Below are 16,891 nucleotides of genomic sequence, written 5' to 3' on the forward strand. Positions count from 1 at the left end.
ATCGTCCAAGTATAGGAGCAGTCTGATCCCCTGACTATGAAGATAGGCCACCATAACTGCCATGATCTTGGTAAAGACCTGAGGAGCTGTAGGAATCCCTAAAGGGAGTTCTTGAAATTGGTAATGTTGCTGTAGGACAGCAAACTGGAGATACTGCTGAGTAGGTGCTATAAGTACATGTAGGTAAGCGTCCTGAATGTCCAAAGACACCATTAAGATCCTAGGTTCCATAGCTAGGACAATAGAGCATAGGGTTTACATACGAAACCTAGACACCCTGATAAACTTGTTCAGAGACTTGAGGTTGAGAATAGGCCGATGAGTCCCATTGGGCTTTTGAACCAAGAAAAGGATAGAATAATAGCCCTTCCCTCTCTGTGATGAGGGGACCAGAATTATTACCCCTGAGAGCAGTAAGGACCAGAGTGGGAACAGCAGACTGCTTGTTACTCTTGCCTTTGCTAGACATAGCTGCAAGTAGCACACAATCTGGCACAGTGCAGTGAGCAACCCAGATATATGCACAATATGGCACAGTGTAGAGCTCAACACTGATATACAGTATGTGATAGCCCTCACAAATATAGGTAGATGTGAGGTACAATAAACCCCCTATACCTCAGTTTCCAGGGTAATATTAAAAGAAAGGGAAAGGTATAAGCTGAAAATTGTAAAAAAAACTAAACAGACAGCAGCGCTAGCACAAGTCACATACAATACAGAGCATGTAATATAACTGCAGTGGCCCTAAATTCAACTACACAGACCACAGTGGCTGTTAGGGAATTGCGCTGTATAACCCAGCCTTTGAGAGAGGTATACAGGGAGACCGGACCCAGCGTTCCCGGAGACCCGAAAGCAGAAAATGGCTGCCTTTAGTCTCAGAGGGGGAGGAGGAGCAGCTCAGGGGTGGCAAGATCACAGTGGAATTGTGCCCTGAGGTGGGGGAGGGGCTGCAGGGAGAGGACCTTCTCCCCTGTGCTGACATCAGCAACTCTCTTTCGTCGAAGTCCATATGGTCCACAGGGTATTTGCCCTGATGCACATGGCTTCTATGGACTTCTTATCTTGGTCACTTGTTTCCTTCTCTGTGTGAGAGTGTGAGTCTTCAGTGTACTGGTCTTCCTTCTCTCCTATCCTGCTCCTGTCTTGGGCTTTTCAACAAAACTGAGTTGCCCTCAGGCTGTGGGCGGGGTATAGGTTGAAGTTCCGGAGCATCCATGGGACAGGAAAAAGCTTTGCTGTTGGTGTCCAGTCGTCCAAGTACCAACTACACCCCATTGTCTCCCTGTGGAGCTCTATTAACCTTGAAGAAGAAATTTAGTTTTCTATTGATGTCACTGGAATTTAAACTTGTCTTTGAAGAGCTTCTTCATGGTAGGACAGAGAAGGTCTAGATCAGGGGTTCCTAACCATGATCATCAAGGCATACTAACAGTCCAGGTTTTAAGGATAGCCATACTTGAGCACAGGTAACTTAATTATTACCTCAGATATTTTGATTAAACCATCTGGCATCTAGCATGGATATCACTAAAACCAGGACTGTTATGCTGTCCATACACGGGATGATTTTTCACATGATTTGGGCAGTTTCTACAGGTTGGACAGACCAATGTTATGAAAATATGTGTATTTTGTGTCTTCTGTGACCCCGATGCGCGTCACCGCCGTTGTCTAGTTGGATCGCAGATCAAATGGTTTTGCAGAGAGACCTACGATCTTTTGCGTACAACCTGATTCACTTATATGCATCTTATCCTATGATCTTAATGATCAATCGTACACCATTTGGCCACATCTTATGAAGAAATTCATAGCGTTATTGCCAACAAACTATCTAGATGGCCACCTTCAGTTCCAGTTTCCACTACTCCAAATAGGAGTGCTGAGGAAGTTGCCCAAGAAGGAACTTCAGTTCAAGATTGGGGTCCTGTGACAAGAGCTCCCAATTCCAGCTCTGGAAATCAAAAGAGAGTTTTAAAATCTCCCAAAGTCAGTGAGAAGTCTGTACCTGCAGTCTCAGGAGGAGTATCCGATATTCAAACTCCAGCAGGAGTATCCGATGTCTAGACCTCAGCAAGGGTATCCGATGCTTCAGTCCAAGCAGAGATAATTGATGTTTCAGTGCCAGTGGGGGTATCCGATAATTAAATTCCAACAAGAGTATCCAATGCTCCAGTACAAACAGTGGTATCCAAGAGAGGGATTTGATGCTCAAGCCCCATCAGGGGTATCCAATGTTTCTCCTCCAACAAGGGTATCCGATGTTCCAGTACAAACAGTGGTATCCAATGTTTCGGTCCCAGCAAGGGAATCCTTTGTTTTAGCCTCAAGAGTTATATCCGATGTTTCACTCTCAAGAGTTGTGTTCGACTGTTCAACCCCAGGAGGGGTATCCGATGTTCTAACCCCAGTAGGGGCAGCCGATGTTTCAGCCTCAAAAGCAGTGATCGATGTGCCAGCCTCGGAAGGGGTATCTGACTTCCCAGCCCCATAGGGGGCATCCAATTATCTAGCCCCAGGGGGGGCATCTGAGTTTGTAGCCCTAGTAAGGGCATCTGACTTTGTAGCCCCAGAGAGGGCATCTGATTCTGTAGCCCTAGAAAGGGCATCCGACTTTGTAACCCCAGGAGGGTTTTCTGATCTTACAGCTCCAGGAAGGGCATGTGAGCATCCAGCTCCAGGAAAAATGTCTGAGTTGCCAACCCCAGAGAAGGTGTCTGAGTTGCCAACCACAGAGAAGGTGTCTGAGTTGTTAACCCCAGAAGAGGTGCCTGAGTTGCCAGCCCCAGGAGGGATGTCCAGTGCCTCAGCCCCAGGAGTGGTGTCCAGTGCCTCAGCCCCAGGAGGGGTGTCCAGTGCCTCAGCCCCAGGAGGGGTGTCCAGTGCCTCGACCCCAGGAGGGGTGTCCAGTGCCTCAGCCCCAGGGGAGAATTCCAGTGCCAAGATCCCAGGAGGGATTCACAGTGCCATGGATACAGATAAAGATTCCTGTTTGCCACTTCCCAAGAACATCACCATGTGGACTTCTAGTACGGTCCAGACCCAGAAAGGGACATCTAAACTTCCTGTTCCTTTCAGTTCCAATGTGTCCGGTCTTAATCCGGTTTTGACCTGTACAGTTCTTGCCAGTTTAAGTGTCTCCAATCCCAATCTGGTTCTGCCTATTGAGCCAAGTGAGAGCCCTCCATCTCCTGGTTCCAAAAAGGGCTTAGAGTTCTCACAGATCAATTTAATTAATGCTGTAGTGGGCCCTTCACCTGATTCTCTGCTAAGAAGTTCGGTGGATGATCGGCCATCTGTTTATTTCGATGGAGAGTTAGATCAGTTTTACGCCTTGGCACCTCAATATCTTACCGATGTGGATTCCTGACTGTTGCCTTCACTTACTCCCGCCAATGTGGTCAAATATTTCCTTTTGGAAGATCTCTCAGCTTTCACTGAAGCAGTACTGCAAAGGTTTGCTCCAAAAGCATATAGATCAGCACAAGGTCCACAGCCTGCGGTACTGCAAAAGTTTACTCCAAAAGCCTCAAGATCAGCAAAAGGTCCACAGCCTGCGGTATTGAGACTTGGAGTCACTTCCTTGGCCCCTCTCCATGAAGGCTCCTCTGGGTATCCTGGTCCTTTGGATCCATCATCCACTTCTGTTGTTTCCAAGGGAAAAAAAAATTTGACTCAAGAATTGGAATCTGATTCTGATTATGATCCTGTAGCGGATGAAGCACCTTTCCCTGGAGGTCCTATGTTTAGAAAATAAGTTTTTGTTGATCCAGAGATTCAGTCTCTTCTGGGTGGATCAAAACATTCCCAAAAGGGTTAGGAGATTCGTCGAAAGCATTAATTGCCACCATGGATTCTGCTTCTCCAATGAAGAGTATTGTTGATCTTCAGAGATCTTTTCAAGTTTTCTTTTCTCTCAAGTCATAGGGGTGTCCAGAGGCCACCCATTAGGAGGGGGGTAATGTCACATTCTGCACAATTGTGTGACTTACCTTGCCATTTGCTGCAGGTCAGGATTTCTGCCTGACCTTGTTCGGGAACCATGCAGTGACATCACCATCATGTACTATGTCAGCTGATAGCATTCTTGAAGTTAGAGTGCTCCTGCCTCAGCTGACCTCAGCAGCCTATCAGGGACTTGCAGCAGAGTCATATCCCCTGTGAGAACTCCCACTGGTGCCTGAGCAAAGTGTTGCTTCCTAGAGTTCAGTTCTAACCTGTGACTCCTTTGTGCAGAAAATTACCACTGCTATCAGGCTCATTTACCAGACTCCAGCGTACCTGTGATATTCCGTTACTTGTTCCTGACCTTGGCTTTGTTTGTGACCCTGATTTCACCTGACCCCTAGTACTGCATCTGATATCTGGTTTTGACTTTGGCTATTCCCTGTTTATGCCTGCTCCCTGGTACCGTCTAAGTCTGTTTGGTTCTGACCAGGCCTGTCGACTAAGCTATACATCTTCTCCGCTTCATCCGGAGTTTAGGAGCACCTGTATAAGGGAACCTATCCTGAGGGCCGCGATCTGTGTGTCGGATGCAGCCAAGCCCATACCTTCTTGCGAGGGTCCCTGGTGAATACTGCCGGCACATTAGACTCCGTGCCTCAGGCTTAGGTCTAGCCAACTCCCTAATACAGGCCGCATCCATAACCATCCGGGAGTTGTGACATCGAGGTTGAGCAGTGGTTCTCAAACTCTGGGCTAATTCAGAGCCGCTCATAAGCGGCCGCTTGTTCACTCGACAGGATGAAGATCCCAACTGGGGCAGGTAAGTACCCTAACCCTCCATTGTCCCCCCCAACCCACCCTTAGCAGTGGCAAACAGGATTTCTAGAGGGGGTTTCCAAATGCTTGATTTTAGAGCGAGTGTGGCCAGTTCATGTAAAGGGCGTAATTAAGACCTGCGATCACAGGAAGTCATTATATGTGGAAGTAGGGCCATCCTGCCTGAGCTGAATGTTTTTATTTCAGATGTGGGCACCATTCCAGAGCATGGGAGTAAGTCCGGGAGTCTGGGGGAGCACAGAAAAACTTAGCATTGCCCTGAACATATATGTGCATATTGGCCTCGTTATGCACTGGATAGTGTATTATTATTTGGTATTAATAATTGGCCCTATTGATGGTCTATAGCAGTGCACTATTAACTGTGCATGTTTTCCAGATCTCCTAATTGGAGCACAGGTGTATGTATTACTGACTGACACATGTTAAAAGATCCAGAGGAGGTGCTAATTATTTCATTTGTATACTGAGAAGAACATGCAGCACTAGTAAAATTTTATTATATTACATTTTCTATTGTAATCATGGTGTGGGCTGGGGAGGGGAGCTTTCAAGGCAACCGGAACCCCCCTGCATTTGCCTATGCTTAGTGGTGCCTAACCACCCCCCTACTGCCTAACCCTAACCTCCCCCCCGGGGGTGCCAAACTCTAACCCCCTGTTACCTCTCCCTAAATCTAGACCTCCTGGGAGTTGTCTAACCCTAATCTCTCCCTGGGGGTGCCTAGACCTAACCCTCCCCCCTAAGGGTGCCTAACCCTAATCCCCCCCAAACCTAACACTAACCCCGCTAGACTTCCTAATCTTAACCCTTTCCCCCCACAGCTAATGCTAAGGGCGCCCCAGATTTACCTTCGTTCGGGCTGGCGTCCTCGGCATTCCGGCGTTGGGATTAGCATATGTGTCATAATTCCACGCCTATGTTAAATCGCTTGGTGGGATTCCGCTGTCGGGAATGAGACCGGCGGCCATGCGGTCATTATCTAAATCATACTGTGTGTAGCCACCTTAAGGGATAAGTCATTAGCCAACTCGTGCACATCGACCACTACTGGATTTTCTTTAAGACTGTGCAAAGGTTGGCAAACTTGTTTAGAAACAAACCACATGTACTGTAGCTAGCAAAAAGCTTTTAAAAAACTACAACTAGTGCTAAGCTTACACTGGGCAGGATGTACTAAAAACAACATGCGGCAGCTGATAAGTGACGGGATGTATCGCATCCAAAATGTGATGTGTAGTACATCCTGCCCATTGTGAGATAAAATGTCTGTCAGACCGACACACATTTTATCTGACACCATCAGATACCGCACACACCAGTTCATTTTGTTGGGGGGAGTGGGTGTGATAACATCTCTATTTAATTGGCCATGCCCCCCATCTGTACCAGGGCCTGACAGAGCTCTTGATGGCCCTGATCCAGTGAAGTAACAGGGGAAATGTCGGTTGGTTGGCCGCAGCAGCACTTACACTGCATGATGCAGCCAGACAATTATTGGATCTATCGGACATGCTGAACGATTTTAGCATGTCCAACAGACCTATAATTACTGCGACAATACACTGTTCAATTATCGGCCCTTTCAGATGAGTAATGGCTGATCGGGCCGATAATTGAACAGTGTATGCCCAGCATTAACATATTAGATATTACATAATTACCTATTTAAAGACTATAAAAATTAAAATAATTTGATTATAACAATCCTTTATTTTTATAGTGTTTCACATTTTTGGCCTAAATTCTTATCCTCCTTCATAGAAATGACAGTAGTCTTAATGACATTTTATTCTGTACAATAGTCATACAAACCCTGAGGAGATTCTTTATATGAATGCGCTAATTTAGGACTCTCCATTGCTTCCCTGTAGTGACGTAGTGGTCCATGCTCTCTTATATCATTATGCACCATGATGTTCTGAAATTTATCTCTAAAGGAAGAAGAAGGATTAGAATATTGTATTAGAAAAAAGTTACCTGAAAGCTATTGATTCTATAATAAATTAGTAGCAAAACTGTGGAATCAGAAGACAGACAAGAACCAGCCCATCTAAACTACCAACTTTTATTTCTAGAAGCAAAACTGGTCATAAAAAGACTACCTTCTGAGGAAATAGTATCTGCTAAGAAACGCGTTGGAAATGCTCCCTTCTCTCCTAGTTGGATTCTGATTTTCATCCCACAATTAGAATTAGAATCTCCAATACCCCCAGCTAACCACCAGCTGACAACAGCTGATACTCAAACAAATGCTCATCATCAGCTGTCACGTAGCTGTACCATCAGGGATGCTCCAAGCAGGCAGCTCGTAGAGCTTAACCCCAGCTGTGGCTGCTTCATTGCCATAGAGTGGAGACCAGTCACTTCCTATATGGAAACTACAGCTCAGTGGTAACAAGGAGGCTTTGAGCATTGTACCCAGGGCTTAAATTGGTCCTGGAGGGGTGGAGGAACCCATCTCTCCCGCCACCAACTCCCCACCCCCCCCACCACGCTAGTCTGACAGGCCAAAACAAGTGTGAAAACTGTTCTTTCCACCCACACGCACACACACTGTTGTGTATAGGAAACGGCAAAGTGAATGGCTGGGGGCCGCTTTGGGGGCTATGACAGTGTGAAATACATTTTAGATGCTTTTTTAGCACTCCTGCCATCAGCTGAGACTACAATAATAGATCACTTAAAAAGTGTCTGTCTGTGGGACTTCTGTGCATGGACTTGGTGGAGGTGGAACTAGAGGTGACAAAACTCAGTTCCACCCTGTTCCTGCACACTCTAACCCCTGATTGTACCCATGGAACCGAGCTACAGTTACAATTATTGCACCTATTCATACCGTAGAATACAGCTATAAGCCAAGGGAATATGACTGTCCTGTTATTTAACACCTAAAATAGAGCCGCAGGTTAGTGGAGCTGTGACAGCCCTGAATAGTTTTTACTGATTACACCTGTATTCTGTATAGTGGCTGCACTATATCATGAGGGGTTGGGTATGGGATACTGTTAGTCGGGATGCTAGTGGTCAGAATACCGACAGTGGCACCCCTGTCAGTCAGAATCCTGACGCCTGAAGGTAAGTAGCCTAACCCCTAACCCTCCCCCTAACCCTATCCAACTTTCCCCGCAGCTTAACCCTGACTGTGCAGCATGGCCAACCAGAAGATACCGCATGTGACAGCGGGATCGGGCATACACACTTAACGATATATCCAGGGACAGACTGGGGCTGTACATCAGGCCTGGCAGTCCGCCCTGTGCGAGCGTGCTCATGAAGGGGGTGTGATTTAGATAAAAGAGGGGGCGTGTTGTCAGTCACGGGGGTCTGCCCTCGCTGTATGCCCCCTCTCTTCCCTGCTCACTACCGCCACCACTTCCCTCCCCCGAAACTAATAGCATGTATCCAGGTGTTTCAGTTGGATGGCGGGAATACTTCTGCCCTCCACTTTCCGGTCCTGAAACCATCAGCCCTTCTGACAACTGCCTGAAGTGCCAGATGGCCATTCCGGCCCTGGATATATCCCCGATCTGATGTTCCGATTTGACCAGAAATGACAAATCGGGACGATATTGTCTAAGTGTGTACCCAGCATTAGGAGCTGATTGGTTGGTACTTTGGGCCTGATTCAGACCCGCTCGCTGCCGGAGGCAGCTTGCAGGTCTGATAGGCGTGTTTTTTCTTTTTTATTCTTCCTCTAGCCTGCTCGCAAAGCTGTGGATGACCACCCACAGCTTGTGCGAGCGGCCTGGAGATGGTTGCGATAATCGCGACCATCGGAACCTGTGGTAGGGTCTCGGCTCCCGCAAACCCGAGTGGACTTCCTGCTCTAATGCCCACAAACGCGTTTGCCTAACCCCCCCCTCCCTGCCTACAAAACGGGGTGATCTGTCACTCACCATCGACAACCGCCCCATCTTGTAGCGAGCCCCGGAGCGACTGAATTTCAGTCGCTCACTGGGGCTCGTGCATGCGCATGCTGGAGGCGGCCCATGCGCAGGGGGCAAACATCGACCCGCTTGCGAGCGCTGTGCGCTCACGAGCGGGTCTGAATCAGGCCCTTTATCTCCAACCACTTTATCTATCTCCAATGGCCTTATTTATTATTCTTATTTTGCTAAAAAAAATTGGAAAAAGGATGTTTTCACACCCTTTTCACATTATTTTAGTTTCAGTTTTGGAGCATTTCCTATACTTCACCGGCAGCAGGGGCATTTCTAGAGAGGAGGGGGCACGTGTGCAGTCTCCGACACGGGCCCCCTCCTCTTCGCCTGGCGGCCGGCCATGCACTGAGCTGTGCGGGGCCAGCGCCGGAGTTATAGACTCTGGGCACTAGAGTGCGCCCAGAGTCTATAGTGTATGCACAGGTCACCGGGAAAATGGCCACGGCGGACATTTTCCAGTAGTTTTACAGCACCGGATGCCAGCGCCGATGTGGGACTCCGGAGAGGTAAGTAATATTATGGGTGCAGGGTGTGTGGTGCGAGGCCTCATGTATGGTCACACTGTCAGGGTATTTGTTGCGAGAAATACCCTGAAAAGTGTGGAGAGGATTTGCAGGGATAGAGTTTTCTCGCAAGCTCTGTACTTGAATGTGATATTTGATACATCCTTGTGATGTATTCAAATATCGCAATGTGAAAATGGGCGATATTATCATAACCCATCCGCATCTTAGATGTGGATTGTGATAAATAGAGCCCCAAGACTTAGTACATCTACCCCATTGTCTATAAGTGAGTACTCACCTATTAACAAAAATGTATTATATATTGTATTTCAAGTAGCCAATTGAAGTGGGTTTGTTACTTACAGTGTGCATCTATATTTGTGGATATTATGAAATTGGTTTTAATGAATCTATACTAATGCAGGCTTGCCTACCCTCCCGATTTGGCTGGGAGCCCCCCAATTTTCGGGTGCCGCTCCCGGCCCCCCAGAATGGCCAGACAAGCCCCCCGGAAGCCTGCGACCCTCCCGACCTCCCCCCTGAAAAAACTAGAATCCCCCGTAGTGGGGGGGGGCGGTGACGCGAATCGAGCTGAATCTCGTTATCGTGGCCCCGCCCCCTGCTTTTTGGCATTGTGATGAGAGGGCAGGGCCACGATGACGCGATCGTGCAGCCCTGCCCCGGCTCCACCCCCAATGTGACAGCAATGGCCGCCCCCGCCCCCGGCTCCGCCTCCAATGTCACGACAATCACCGGCCCCGCCCCCCACTGTTAGCCGACAATCAGCTCCCTCCCGGAAGGCTGGAGCTGATTGTCAGCAAGTATGCAATATAATAAGAACTTTCCGTCTGTCTGTTCTAAGTTGGCATAAAAACTAATGAACTGATTCTGAACCGATTTTCATGAAAGGTGTAGTAGAACTTTCAAGAACTAACCTGCACTTTGTTACTTTCTATCTGTCATGTTAAAGCTGAGCAATAATAAAAACAAAATTTATTGACATCATCAATGTAAGAGATAGGTGTGGCACCATGTACGGGGCCGGTAAGGGGTGGGGGTCAGAGGTGCTTTGGGCCCACGTTCACTTGATTAGTACAGGCTACATAGCAGTCTGAGCACAGGGCACACAGTGACATTGGTATGAGTGGTGGGTGAAGGTGCTACTGCTACCAGTCTGGTCACGTGGGCCACCCCCACAACAGGGCAATACAACTAGAACACCTTAAATGAAAAAAATGTTGGCAGAAGCAATTTCATTGCGGACGAAGCTGCTGCCAGAATCAAACCAGGATGGGGCAATTATTTTGGACTCCATACAAGATTAAACAGTGGGTGTAAAGTACCAATATTTTTAACACACTTATCAACATCGATTATGTTTATGTGAATGCATTATCTAACAGCCGCATGGTGAATGTCACTTCTATATGTATACAAAACATTTTTTATATCAATATTTAAATACAGATGAGGCACTCAAGACCTAATGATGTGCTTTTAAAATCTCAAAGTGCTGCTGAAGCCAATACTTGTTTTTTTACTTGTTATATGTGATATTACTACTAATCATATGTACTGTATGTATTTTCATTTTTGCTATTACTTATTTTTTAGTGCGGCCTCCTGGTCGCTAGCTAAGCTGTGGGTTACCCCATCGGGGCTTGCGACGAGACCCTAAGGTTGGGTCTCGGCAACTGCAAGCCCCAGGGAGCTTCCTGCTCTGATCGATCAGGAAGCTCCCCACTGGCATCACAGCTGATGTCAGTGCGGCCGCCCACAAAACGGTAGGCGTTCCTTAAGGAATGCCTCCGTTTGTGAAACCACCCCCCGCCATGCCTACAAAACGAGCCAAGCTGTCAATCAACATCGACAGCCGGCCATTTGTAGTGAGCTCCGGAGCGAGAGAGTTTCTCTCTCGCTCTGGGGCTTGCGCGGGCGCAGGACCAAAACATCAACCCAGTTGTGAGCGCTCAGCGCTTGCGACCGGGTCTGAATGAGGTCCTAAGTCCTGCCTGCTGCATGTAGACATTGCAGAGACTATCGAATATGAGAGGAGGAATGACACTTGACATTCATGTTGTTGGGAGGAGGGTGGTTAACTCAGGAAATTTAAGGTTGGCTAAAATTATTTTAAAATTGACGATGGGCCTGATTCATTACGGATTTCTATTGCGATTACGCACACAGATGGTCGATTGTTGCGTACTGCGCAAGCATATGCATCGCAGTGGGTGTACGCGAAGTCACCACTGCGATCACACTGTGATTGCAGAGACCACAAAGACCCATTGCAGAGTGATTGATAGGAAGTAAGCATTTGAGGATGTTGATGGGGGGGGGGGGAGGGGGGAGGCAAAACGCAGGCATGCCTGTCCGTCTGAATGCCATTATAGGGTTGTGTAGGGCCGGACTGGCGGGCACTAGCAAGGGCCGGTTTGACGGAGAGCAGGCTTACCCGGCAGAACAATCTCCAATGCAGCACCACGCTCTGAAATGCGCGGCCTCGTCATGACGCGGCCGGCGCCAAGCCCCATCCGGGCAGATGGATGCTAGTAGCTCCTGCCAACAGTCAACGTGCTGCTTCATCAGTTGCTATGTGCGGCGTCAGTTGCTATGTGTGGCCATGTCAGATTATAGTCACGCCCTAAGGATGGCTCCCACGTCCCGCCTCCCAGCAGCAGTACCCAATGGTGACCGCGGCTGACTAAGGAAGCCCCGCCCCCTTTGATGAAATAATCCGACGATTTGCGGGTGAGTTGGGGGTGGGGCCTTATGCCGTGAAGTGCCCGCCCCTTAGAAAAGCTGGTACCTGAGGTAAGTGTGCTACTGAGGGAGCACACTCCTTTCCTCCCTCTCAATCTCTCTCTCTTCCTCACTCCCTCCACTTCTTTCTCTGTCCCCTACTCCTGTCCCCCTCCCTTCTACCTCCCTTTATCTCACTCTCTGGGCCGTATTCAATTAGGAGTGAAGAGTCCATTACCAGACATTTCGCCGTCTTTGCCGCTTTTTTTCGCAAAAAAGTATCTCGCTCGTCCCCGCGTATCCAATTCCAAATCGGCGGAAACGGGACCCGGCGAAAAGTAATAGAGCTCTCATTTTTGGGGAAATCAACCTGACACCTACCAATAGATGCTCTGACATGGGGGATCACTATGGGTACCCCCGTATTGCCCTGCTGAAGGTATTTGGGGACTTTAAACATGCTCAATAGGTGCTAAATAGTGTCTTTGCATAAGTGGTGAAGAATAATATTTTGAAGGTTTTTTTTGTGAAAATAACAACTCCCATCAAATTTGGGGTGCATGATAATGGGTGCAAGCATGTTTTTAATTGGCTAAAGTGAAGTGTTAAAAAGCGCTAAAAACGCACCTTCTGTAATCAGCTAAAACAAAAAAAAAACATGGGCATACCCCTGAGTCTATTTTGCTAGTTTTTGAATTCGTACCCAGACTTTGAATTTTTTCGCCCACTCTTTCAAAGTGCTTTTTTGAGGTGTCCTTTGAGTTTTTTTCTGCGTTTTTTTACGCATTTAGCGTCAAGGGTGCAGGGTGGTTATTGGAAGTTTGCACCCCAAACCCCAATTCTGCACTTTTTTCCGCCGGGTATTCATAGGCGAAACTTTTCCGTTGGTTACAAGGCGCAAACGTTTCGCACCGGTGAAAAGTCTGACAAATTGAATACGGGGAAAAGTGGAATCGGCGAAAATGACATCATCAGCGAAAAAGTATCGCCGAAACAGACTTTTCGCTTCTAATTCAATACGGCCCTCTGTCTCTCTCCATCTCTCTCACTTTCTCCCCCCTCTCTTATGGTATGTACACATGTAGCGATCTGCCAGTGATACGATATCGCTGGCAGATCGTTATGCACCCTCCCTGGAATGCTGGATGATCAATATCAATCATCCAGCACGCCATCAACTTACCGACGACTATAGCGATATAGCCGCCGGTCCCTATAGTAACTTGTTTGAAATCGAGCAAGTTGACCGGCATACATGCCGAATGGACGATATCGTTTTCGTCCATATGTGGCCGCGCGGTAAGTTGGTAGTAAGTTGGTGGTCCCTATTTAAAAGAACGATTTGAAAGATTATGGTCACAATATCGTTCAAATCGTTCTTTTAAATCGCTACGTGTTTAAGTACCATTACCCTGTCTCCCTCCCTGTCCCTTCCTCCCTTTCTCTCTTCCCCTCCCTGTCTCTCTCCCTCCTCCCTTTCCCTCTCTTAAGGGTTTATTTGATATCAATTATCGGGGATACTTAACATTCTAGCGCTACGCGAGTGCTGGAGCAATTCATCATTGCTCCAGCGCGGAGACAGCTGATCTGAAGATCAGCTGTCTCCCCAAAGTATTTCACTGCTCCTTTCAGAGGAGACAAGTGCACATGTGTGATCTACGGATCACACATGCATACAAGAGCGTATATGGGGATAGCGGGCCATTCCAAGAGAGGATATATCTGTGATACTGTATATCCTGCTTTACCTTCTTGATGAATGGCCCAAAAACCTAATTTCTTCAATTGCAGGTGAAAATGTTCATTTTCCTCTGCTTTTGTAAAAATTAAGTGACAATGAATAGGCCGCTATGTATCTCACTCCCTGTCCCTCTCTCTCTCTCCCTCTACCCCCTTCTCTCTCTCTCTGTCTGTCTCTCTCCCTTCCCCATTTCTTCTACCTGGCAATTTATTGATAGGGCCAACCCTCAACTTAGTTGCCTCGGGGCCCCCAGAAGTCTTAATCTGGCCCTGGGCCACGTCATTACTTAGTATGAGATGCGCAGCAGGGGCCGGGCCCGGGAGTAATCTGAGAGGAATGGCTGGACGACATTTCACAGCTCATGTGAGCTGCCAGCAGGATTGCCCGGCGGCACCATGCTGAGGACATGGTGGAGTCCCTAGAGTGTCACGTGCGGCTGAGGTGATGTCATGATGCAGCCGGCCGATGGGTGAAAAGCGTGGCAAGGGCAGGCGAGAAGCTGACTGGATGGACTGGATGCCATCTTCGGACACCTCATGATCTGCTGACAGATGCCATCTGCAGGTGCCAGGGTATTACTTTGAGTGGCATAATGTGTTATAAAGGGCATTATTGTGTGTGTGTCATAATGTATAAGGGGCATTACTCTGTAGCATAATGTATAAGGGGCAATACTACTATTGAATGGCACAATTTATAAGGTGCACTTCTACTGTGTGGCATAATGTGAATGGGCTCTGGGTGGCATAATGTGATTGGGCTCTACTGTGTGGTGTAATGTGAATAAGGGACACTACTGTGTGACGTAACATGAAAAAGGGACACTAACGTAACGTGATAAAGAGACACTACAGTGTGATGTAACATGAAAAATAAACACTACTGTGTGACGTAATGTGAATATGGGACACTACTGTGCAGTGTGGTGTGACAAAGGGACACTACCGTGTGGTGTACTATGACTAAGGGACACTACTGTGTGACATAATGTGACTATGGGGAACTACTGTGTGACGTAATGTGAAAAAGGGACACTACTTTGTCACATTATGTGAAAAAGGGGCACTACTGTGTGATGTAACATGAAAAAGGGACACAACTGTGTGACGTAACATGAATATGGGACACTACTGTGCAGCGTAGTGTGAGAAAGGGACACTACCGTGTGGTGTAATGTAACTAGGGACACTACTGTGTGACATAACGTGACTATGGGACAATACTGTGTGACATAACATGAAAAAGGGACACTACTGTGTGACATAATGTGAAAAATGGGTACTACTGTGTGATGTAACATGAAAAAGGGGCACTACTGTCTGACTTAGGGGGGTATTCAATTAGGCTGTGAAAAGTCGGAATCGGTGATAATTTTTCACAGATGACATCATTTTTGCCTATTTGAATTAACCCTGTATTCAGTTTCAAAGACTTTTCGCTGGTGCGAAAAGTCTTTGTAAAAAAACGTGGATAAGTTTTCATCATGTTTCACATGGCAAAAAAAGTGCAGATTTAGGGTTTAGGGGTGCAGTTTAAAACAATAGCCTGCACTCCTTGGAATGTCGTTTAAAAATAAAATGTGTCAAAAAAAAAATCAGGACACCTCAAAAAATTAACTTTTTTTGGGGGTGAAAAATAAATAAATAAGAAAAAACACTTCTAAAATAGACAAATTACATCCACAGGGATTCCCTTAATTGCGGCAGGTGTTTTCTTCATTGCGCAGAGTAGCAGCAGGTGCATTTTAGCAGAATTTTTTAAATTACCTTTAGGGGCTTAAAAATATGCTTACCCCCATTTTCATGTACCCCAAATTTGATAGGAATAGTTATTTTAACAAAAAAAAATATCTGTCCTATTCTTCACCACTTCTTCATAGCCGCAAATATGCACCTTCCGTGGCTATTACAAACCCCGACTTCCTTCTGCAGGCAAAAATAGGGGTACCCATAGTGATCCCCCATGTCTGGACATCTTTAGGGGGGTTCCAGGCACATTTCCCAAAAATTCCCATTTTTTTTCTTAGATCCAAATTCACCGGGTCCCGTTTTCGCTCCTTTGAAATTGAATAAGGGGATAAAGCGGGCACGCGCCCGATACTTTATGCCCAGAAAAGCTCCGCTGTGGAGCGAAAAGTCCAGCACGGACTTTTCGCTCTCAAATTGAATACGTCTCTTAATGTGAATAAGGGACACTAATGTGCGGTGTAATGTAATGAAGGGGCACTACTGTGCGGCGTAATTTCTTAAGATTGTAAACTCTCACGAGCAGGGCCCTCTTCCCTCATGTGCTTCTCATACTTTCTTTCATTACATTACTTCTTACTCCTCAAAAGAGCTCTAACAATTGATTGCTGACTCCCTGGCTGCTTATTTTGAGTGCTACTGTGTGGCATAATTTGAATTGGGGCTACTACTATGTGGTTACGCACCTTCCCATCGAGACCACATCTGGATTTTTTGTTGCATACCTTAGGCACGCGCTCTCCCTGCTTCACCTGTGGATTGCGGCACAAACTCTCTTTTGTTAAAATGTGTAGTTACAGCTCTGCTTTGGTGTGCACAGATGTGTCCTCTGCGTTCAGCACCCCTGCCCTAAAAATTTCCTACAGTGAACACTATCTAATCCTGTACAACTACTAAGCTAGGGATTGGTCATTTGGGAAAATGCCTTCCCTTTTCTTTGAGTGTGACCTACACCAGTAATGTCTGACTATGACACATGTTTGGGACCTGCAGGATGAGCTCTGTTGTAGGTATTACATGTTTAATACAGAGAATGATGTGTACTTGTATATTGTTCTAATATTAATTATATTTGTAAGAGCATATACTAAGTGAGAGGGGCCAGGAATAGTAAGGGGAGGAGTCTATGGCAGGAGCCAGATGCTGTCGCGAGTTGGGACTGTGTGCTCTTTAAATGCCAGGGCCTATTTTTAGTCTCAATCCGGCCCTGTAGGGAGGTGATTATTTTAGGAATTATATAGGGGAGAGTCATTTGACTGCCTGTTTCACAGTCTAAATAGGTAATTCCTTTTCTTAGAGGAGCAGGAATCCTAATTTGTCACTGTTCATTGGTGTTATATCTAGAATCGCAGGGCCGGACTGGCCATCGGGCAGGAGCCAGATGCTGTCACAAGTTGGGCCTGTGTGCTCTTTAAATGCCGG

At 46.9% G+C, this 16,891-nt stretch overlaps 1 protein-coding gene across 1 annotated transcript in view; it reads right to left on the minus strand.

The window, feature by feature from the left end:
- The window catches only part of EPS8L3 (EPS8 signaling adaptor L3), a 166,183-nt gene that overhangs the window by 77,328 nt on the left and 71,964 nt on the right, over positions 1–16,891 (minus strand). Inside the window, exon 8 of the mRNA XM_088457304.1 lies at positions 6,607–6,725. Within this exon, the coding sequence (XP_088313430.1) occupies positions 6,607–6,725 (119 nt within the window). The remainder of the gene's footprint in view (positions 1–6,606; positions 6,726–16,891) is intronic.

The sequence above is a fragment of the Taudactylus pleione genome, unplaced genomic scaffold (genome assembly GCF_031769625.1).
Source record: "Taudactylus pleione unplaced genomic scaffold, aTauple2 ptg000755l, whole genome shotgun sequence".
In the NCBI taxonomy this organism is placed as follows: domain Eukaryota; kingdom Metazoa; phylum Chordata; class Amphibia; order Anura; family Myobatrachidae; genus Taudactylus; species Taudactylus pleione.